This window comes from Nyctereutes procyonoides, unplaced genomic scaffold, assembly GCF_905146905.1.
Source record: "Nyctereutes procyonoides isolate TBG_1078 unplaced genomic scaffold, NYPRO_anot_genome, whole genome shotgun sequence".
Taxonomy (NCBI): domain Eukaryota; kingdom Metazoa; phylum Chordata; class Mammalia; order Carnivora; family Canidae; genus Nyctereutes; species Nyctereutes procyonoides.
Window position 1 is genome coordinate 66,524,588 of NW_026575052.1, and position 7,781 is coordinate 66,532,368.

General features: G+C 36.0%; 1 protein-coding gene across 2 annotated transcripts in view; it reads left to right on the top strand.

The window, feature by feature from the left end:
* The window catches only part of STAM (signal transducing adaptor molecule), a 79,191-nt gene extending 71,980 nt beyond the window's left edge, over window positions 1–7,211 (top strand). For both annotated transcript variants that reach the window (XM_055332603.1, XM_055332604.1), the window contains one exon: window positions 5,888–7,211. In XM_055332603.1, coding sequence (XP_055188578.1) covers window positions 5,888–6,122 — 235 coding nt within the window. In that variant the 3' untranslated portion in view covers window positions 6,123–7,211. The remainder of the gene's footprint in view (window positions 1–5,887) is intronic.
* The last annotated feature ends 570 nt before the right edge of the window (window positions 7,212–7,781 follow it).

Sequence of the window (7,781 nt, forward strand, 5' to 3'; positions counted from 1 at the left end):
TGCCTGTCTCAGTGGTTTTTGTCCTTTGTTGCACAGGTTCTGTTTTTCCAGTTTTCTGATCTTTTTCAGAGTAAATTGTTTCATATGTAGTTGTGTATTTTTTACATTCATGAAATGGAGTGACTTTAGGGCCATCTTGAGCCCAACCCTTAATCTGTTTTTGTTTGAGTATATGATGCTATTTCAAGGACTTTAATGAAACTTAAATTTGATAACTATAATTTATCCTCCACAAACTTCATATAAAATCTAAATGTTTTTATCATTATTGTTTTAGAATTTATAGTTCTGGGATGGCTTGTAAGACAGACATTTCCTTCTTTTTGCCCTGTGTCAGAATTTAAGTATATTACAGCAAGATAAACTTTTGAAAGGAGGTACAAGAAGCCGTATACCTGTATAGTTCATGCGTCAGGTAGCGGAGTATGACATGACAGACCCATATTTTGGCTCTTTACTTATAATGCCTCCTAGCACATAGTTAAATGATAAAATGTCTAATTATAGAAGTGTTTCTTCTGCTTCAGTAGGGCCCTAAACCAAAGTCTTTCTTTTGAAGTGAAGAAAAGATAGACATTAGGAAGTCAGCAGTGTGTCATTCTAGACGTCATGATATTCTGACTCACAACAGAAGTATTTTGTATGTTCATAGGCCTATGCCTGTGTACATAGGCACAATTTGTATAAACCTATCCATCAGTGTTGAAGTTGTCCAGAAATGCCAACATATTGCCATCATTGTTGTATTATTCATTTTCAGAAAAGTCACACTGGGGATTCTTGGGGATTTTCACACATCATTTTGTGGTCACATCTAATATTCCTAAGTGACATTAAGAAGAGGGTAATGAAGCCTATTATAGGCATCAAAAAACAGGTCATTTTCTACTGGGTTGTATAGCATAGAGATAAAAAGTTAGGTATAATAGCTTTTTCTCTTCTAGGACTTTTTAAAATTTTAAGTTGAAATTTGATGAAAACGAATACACTTACATGGAAAATAAGCAGATTGGTGGGAAATAACATGCTTTTTAAAAACTAGATAGAAAGCCGGTAGACATTGTTGAGAATGTGCATAGATACTTTATTATTAGCTAGAAATGCTACCTCTTTCCCAGCTAGTCTGTTGTTACTGTGTTACATACTGCTGTAGCATCCTTGTTCCTAGAGCTTGCTTGGAAACCATTCTTAGGTAAGGCCCATAGAGATAATTTATCGGCAGGTGCTTAAACTGTGCTATGCTATAGTGCTGAAGCATCCTCTTACTTTTTTGATGTGGGTTGCTCTATCTGCTTCTGCAGTGAAGATGTGAAATCCTGGTGTAGGGTCCTGCTCTGTATTCCGGGCCCTGATTTCACTGATACACTGTAGCTATCTATATCATCTCTTAAGAAACACATCTATATTTCAATAGGTGCCTTTTGTGTAGAGTATTTCCTTGAAATATTTAGCCCTCTTTACCTGGCAGATTCCAATTCTTATTCTTAGTTGACCTTCATCTTTACCAAAGCACCTGTTTCGCCTTCCTGCCTCTCCCAACACTGTTCCTCTTTTGTTGCTGTCACAGGACCCCAGCATACCTCCTACTGTCTTGTTGTCACTTTTTTACTTGTTTATATCCCCCCTGATCTATTATATATTGAGAGCTAGTGCTAGATCTCTTTAACCTTTGTGTGCATGCTGTACAGCACAGAGTTTTATACCTGCTGGAAACTCAGTGGGTATTTGATAAATAAATGTTCAAATATTGATGGGAATTTCAAGTGCTCTATTAAGCCAACAAGATATATTTTTTAAATTCCTTGCAAAGGCTTCACAAAGGCTTTGAGGAAGTTTTTAAATATACATATGTATTATTCATATTTATATTTTACTATTTATATTAGTTTTAAAAAGATATATGCATACACAAATACATATATAACATATATTTATAAATACATAAAAATTAGTGTTACGTGTTTAAATGAGAAAATTGATAAAGTAAATGTAGGAGAACAAAATTGAGAGGAGCAAGAATTGAGTTTGGAAGTATGATAGAGGAGTACTACATATTTGACTTAAGCTTTCTAATTACAGGTGACAGTCAATGAGGAATAATTTTTATTTCTATTTTTGGTAGGCAGGCTTTTAAGTGTCCCTCAGTTCATACCTAGATGGCCATTTCTTAATCATTTACATATAATTTTGGTTTTAGTGTTATCACTTGTCCAGAGTTCTGTCACCCTGGGACAATCTTATAATTTAGTAAAGTGGTACTAGATGCAGTTTCCTAAACCTGCCTGTAGCAGTGATGACAGTGATAGTATTAAGATGAGCAGAGCTATGTACTGGTTTCTTATTTCAATTTATTTCTGTTAAACAGATGTTTACTGAACATTTCATCTGTGCCATTATGACTTAAGAGTGTTTTCCAGTTTTATTGAGATACAACTGACATTAAAAAAAAATGTGTAAGTTTGAGGTATACAGTTTATTGATTTGGTATATTTATATATTATAAAATGATTACCACTCCACCATAGTATTTGCTACCACCTTCGTCCCCTCCTTTAGTTACAATTTATGTGTGTGTGTAGTGTGTGTGTGTGTTTGTGTGTGTGTGTGTGATGAGAACATTTAAGATTAACCCTTAGCAGCATTCATTCATGTATATGATACAGTATTATTAGCTAGAACTACCATGCTTTATATTAGGTCCCCAAACTTGGTCATCTTATAAATGAAGATGTGTACCCTTTGTTCAGTATTTCCCCATTTTCTGCAACCCCCGTGCCCTGGTAACCATTTAAGTGAGATCATATGGTATTTGTCTTTCTGTATCTTATTTCACTTACCATAATGTTCTCCTGTCTCATCCAAGTTGTAACAAGTGACAGGATTACTTTCTTTGTCGTGGCTGATAATGTTTCATTATGTGTGTGTGTGTGTGTGTACGTACCCCACATCTTTATTCATGCAATGGTAAACATTTAGGTTGTTTTCATATCTTGGCTATTGTGAGTCGTTGCTGCAGTGAAAATGGAAGGGCAGATATCTCTATGAGGTCCTGATTTCCGTTCCTTTGGATATATATCCAGACATGGGACTATTGTATCATATGGTAGTTCTATTTTTAATTCTGGGGGGAACCTTCATACTGTTCTCTATAGCGGCTACACCAGTTTACATTCCCAGCAACACTGCTCAAGGATTCTCTTTTCCCATAGCTACTTTAACAGGTGTGAAGTGATATCTCATTATGGTTTTCATTTCCATTTCCCTGATGATGAGTAATACTGAACACTTTTTATGTACCTACTGCTCATTTTCTGTCTTCTTTGGGAAACTATATATTCATTTCCCCTGCTCATTTTTTAATCAAGTTGTTAGTTTTTTTGGTGTTGAGTTATATGAGTTCTTTATATAGTGGGTATTAACTTCTTATTAGGTATATGATTTAAAAACATTTTCTCCCATTCTGTAGGTTGCCTTTTCATTTTGTTGATTGTGTCTTTTGCACTGCATTTTAGTTTGACTACATCAAGCTAACATCATTTTTGTTTCTTGTGCTTTTGCTGTTATATCCAGGAAATTGCTGCCAAGACCAATGTCAAACAGCTTTTTCTCTGTTTTCTTCTAGGAGTTTCAGGTCTTCAATATAAGTCTTTAATCCATTTCAAGTTCATTTTTGTGAATGGTATAAGACTGATGTCCAATTTAATTTTTCTGCACTTGGTTATCCAGTTCTCAGCATCATTTATGGAAGAGGCTATCCTTTTTTCATTGGGTAGTCTTGGCCCCCTGGTCAAATATTAGCTGACCATTGAATTTCTTAGCTTCAAAGTGCTTACTGGTTATGGTTGGTAGAGGCAGACACAAATATGTAATTATAACAAATTACAAATAGAGGTACTTGCAGCATGATACTTGTAGGTGAACCTTGTGGTTCAGGGAAGATTTACAAGAAAATATGTTCAAGCTATGTTATTCTTAGCCTGGAGGAATAAAGAAAGATTTTTCTATCATTAGCAAAGAGTTGGTAGTATGAAATGCCTTGGTACTCATGGAATGAATAAACTGAGGAATTGTGAAAACACATGGCACGTTTTTGGACATTACCAAACAGTGCACTGTTACTAGAGGATTAAAGTCTTGTGGTGGAACAGAGGAGAGATACACTCGGAGTTACTGGCAAGGATAATGAATGATTCTATATAGAGATATGCTAAAGAGGTTGGGTCTTCTCTGGGAAAGCTTGTTATTAAAGGGCTATAAATGGCAGTAGTATAGATGAATTTTTAGGGGCTAGGTAAGAAGCTGGCAGATCGGGACATCTGGGTGGTTCAGCGGTTGGGTGTCTGCCTTCGGCTCAGGTTGTGATCCCGGGCTCCTTTGAAGAGCCTGCTTCTCCCTCTGCCTATGTCTCTGCCTCTCTCTCTTTCTGTTTCTGTGTGTCTCTCATGAATAAATAAATCTTTTTTTTTTTTTTAAAGAAGCAGCCGGCAGATTGTGTATATTAGACAACAAATGATTGTCTAATTGCAGGACAAAATGATAAGAGATGGGGAAAGAGTTAATCCTAAATCCTAAAGGAGATTAACTAATGACTGCATATGGGTTACAAGCTGGAGAACTAGGGCAGAGCAGCGATATGTAAGAGAGTATTGGGTGAATTGTGAGTTTTTGCCTGGTGCCTCTTTATCTTATTTCTAGTCTAGGGTTTAAATAAGAACTACTTATTTCTCTGATTGTAGTCACTCCCCAGAGGATCTCATTTAGGTCCATGACTCTGAATACTGGGTGTGTGCTGACTCCTTAATGCGTATTTCTAGTCCTGACCTCTCAGTTGGACTCTAGGCCTGTTATCTTTTGTGAATCTCCTAGGTTTCTCACTTAGTGCGTCTATGACTACACTTTGATTTTCCCTCCCCAGATCTACTGTAGTCCTTATGTGTAGTCTTCCTTTTTAGTGAATGGCTTCTCTCCAAGGTACTCAGTTCTAAAACTTCAGGCACTCTTAACTACTTCCCATGAGCAAATTTTGATGGCACTGCCTTCAGAATCTAACCCTTTCCTCCCCTCTTTACCATGTCCACCATGGCTCTAATTACCTGTCATCTTTCATCTGGACAATTTCAGTAGCCTCCTTTCAGGTATCCTTGTATCTCTCATTGGCCCAAAGTGAGTCTGTTAAAACCGAAGTCAAATTATATCCGTCTTTTGTCCAAAACCAGCTATTTAGTATCTTCATCTCACTCAGATATAAGCCCGAATCCTTATTATGGTCTACAAGGCACTACATAGTCTAAGGCTCTCCTCCTCCTTCTGCCACTTGATGTTATGGTCTCCTCTCCTTTGCTTGCTCTTGCTTCTCCATCATGGCCTCTCTTCTGTTCCTTGAACATGCCTGGCATTTTCTCCCCTCAAAGGCTTCTGTATTTACTGTTCTCTTTGCCTGATACACTGACCCCTTTCCCCTGATAATCAATATGACTCCTTCTCTCATGATTTTCAGCTGTCTTTTAAATGTTGTCTTATCTGAGAGGCCTTCCCTTACCACTGCTCATGAACTAGAATCTCTTGTCCCATGTGCTCCTGGTCTTCCTACTGTGATTTCATTTTCTTCATATCACTTATGACAACTTGACCTGTTATAAATTTATCGTTTTTCTCCTACTGGAATTTAAGCTCCCTGACAATAAGGACTCTTTTCACTTCTTTCTTTATGATCTCCCAGTGCCTAAATTAGCGATGTTTGGGTTTGGCTCTTATAGGTATTTAATAAATATTTATAGTCTGGACTGAAAGAATGAATTAATGTTTAATGAATGGCTTTCCTGTTTATCTCTAAATGGCTATATAAGTCAGTATTGATCTAATCGAGTGTTTTTCCCCCCCTCCACAGCACAATGGTCAGTTCCGTTCAAGGAAATACATATCCCACCCAGGCTTCAGTATATAGTCCTCCTCCTGCTGCTGCTGCTGCTGCTACTGCGGATGTCACTATATACCAGAATGCAGGAACTAATATGTCCCAGGTGCCAAACTATAATTTAACATCATCAACACTGCCTCAGCCAGGAGGCAGTCAACAGCCACCTCAGCCACAGCAACAATATTCTCAGAAGGCTCTGCTATAGGACTTGGGATTCCTCTGTGTGGCAAATACCTGCTAAATGCCGCTGACAATGTTACGAGATTCTTTAATATCTTAAGGTTTGTTTATCCTCAGCTTATAGGAATCTTATCTTGGTCTACAAGTTCAAATATTCAAGAAGGTAGAACTCTCTTCAATTTGCACTGACTTTTTAGAGGTTCTTCCTTCCCCCTCCCCTAGAGGAATGAAACTACTTACAACATTTAATTCCTTTCATAATATGAAAGAATGATACAAGATTATTTGTCTCATGAAATTACCTGGTCTGCAAAAAGTCAAACTTAACAAAAACTGTTGTGGCAAATATTATGTACATATATTGCTGTGTAACTCCATTAGTGGCCATTTTGAATCACAATGGTGATCATGTGAATATATTTAACACTGTTAAATTAATTTACATTGCTATTTTATTTTAATCATGAACAACTACCATGTTTCATAATGTTTTGTGTAAATTTAAGATAATTACACCATCCCTTTAAACTGCAAGAGAACAAAGCTGTAGCATATTTACGTGAAGGCATTATGTTGTCCATGCTTCAGTTTCACATTAAAGTGAACCTTCCTTTGACTAATTGTGAGCTAAACATATGTATTTTATGTCTTTCTGTAGCCTCTGCATACTACTAGCTGTCATCACAACAGCGTACAGTAGCTAAATTTTTGGTTTAATTATAGCAAATGATGTTCCCTTTTAAACTTTTACATTTTGGCATGATATTTCAGAATATTGTGGGACCATGAGACAAAATTAAGTAGGATCACATTCTTTATATCTCATTTTTAAAGGAGTAATGTTGATTTACTTTCTCCTAGTTGAAGATAGTAATTAGATTTCTAAGCTGTATACTGTGTTTATTGGTGGCAGTGACACCAAAGATAGAGGCAATGGATAGAAATTTTTAAACTGGAAAGAAAAGATGAATTACACTACATTTTCAAAGTCTCTTGTAATTATTTAGGATATAAACAAAATTTGATTCATCTGTCTTTTCCCACTCTTAGTCTTTTCAGTATGTCTTTAACACATTGTATCCTTTAATTGTTCATTAAAATGGATGTAAGCAGATGTTTCAAAGTATTCTATATTCCTGGTTTTGCTTAATAGTTTGTATATTTATTTATTATTTTTGAAACTGGACTTTTTGGGGCTCCTCTCAAAGTTCTGGTGGAATTATTTTGGCTTCCCATTCAGGAGTATTTTTGAATGCAGGCTTTCTTTTTGACCTACATGAAATATGTTTTCCACTGACATTTTAATCTTATTTATCATTTCCCTACTTGTGCTATACTGTTAATTAACACTAAACAACAGAAAAAATTGAGGTCAGCATTATATTAAATGAATTGACTTAACATGTTTCACACTAAAAATGAAAATTTAATGTGTATTTTCTAAGACCCTTGTAATCAGGTAGCTTGTTCCTTTCCTTTCTGACAGATGATTCCATCTGTGGCAAGTAATCTTAATGGTGACTAAAGTCAGAGGTTCAAACTTAGAGTGTCATCTTCAACTTCAGTTTGTCAACCTAGTGTTGTGTTATCCTGAGTTTAAAGTATGTTGCTCTCAAAAAATAATTTTAAAACTGGAATTCACACTTTACATTAAAAAAATTTTAATATATTGCGAATCAGACTA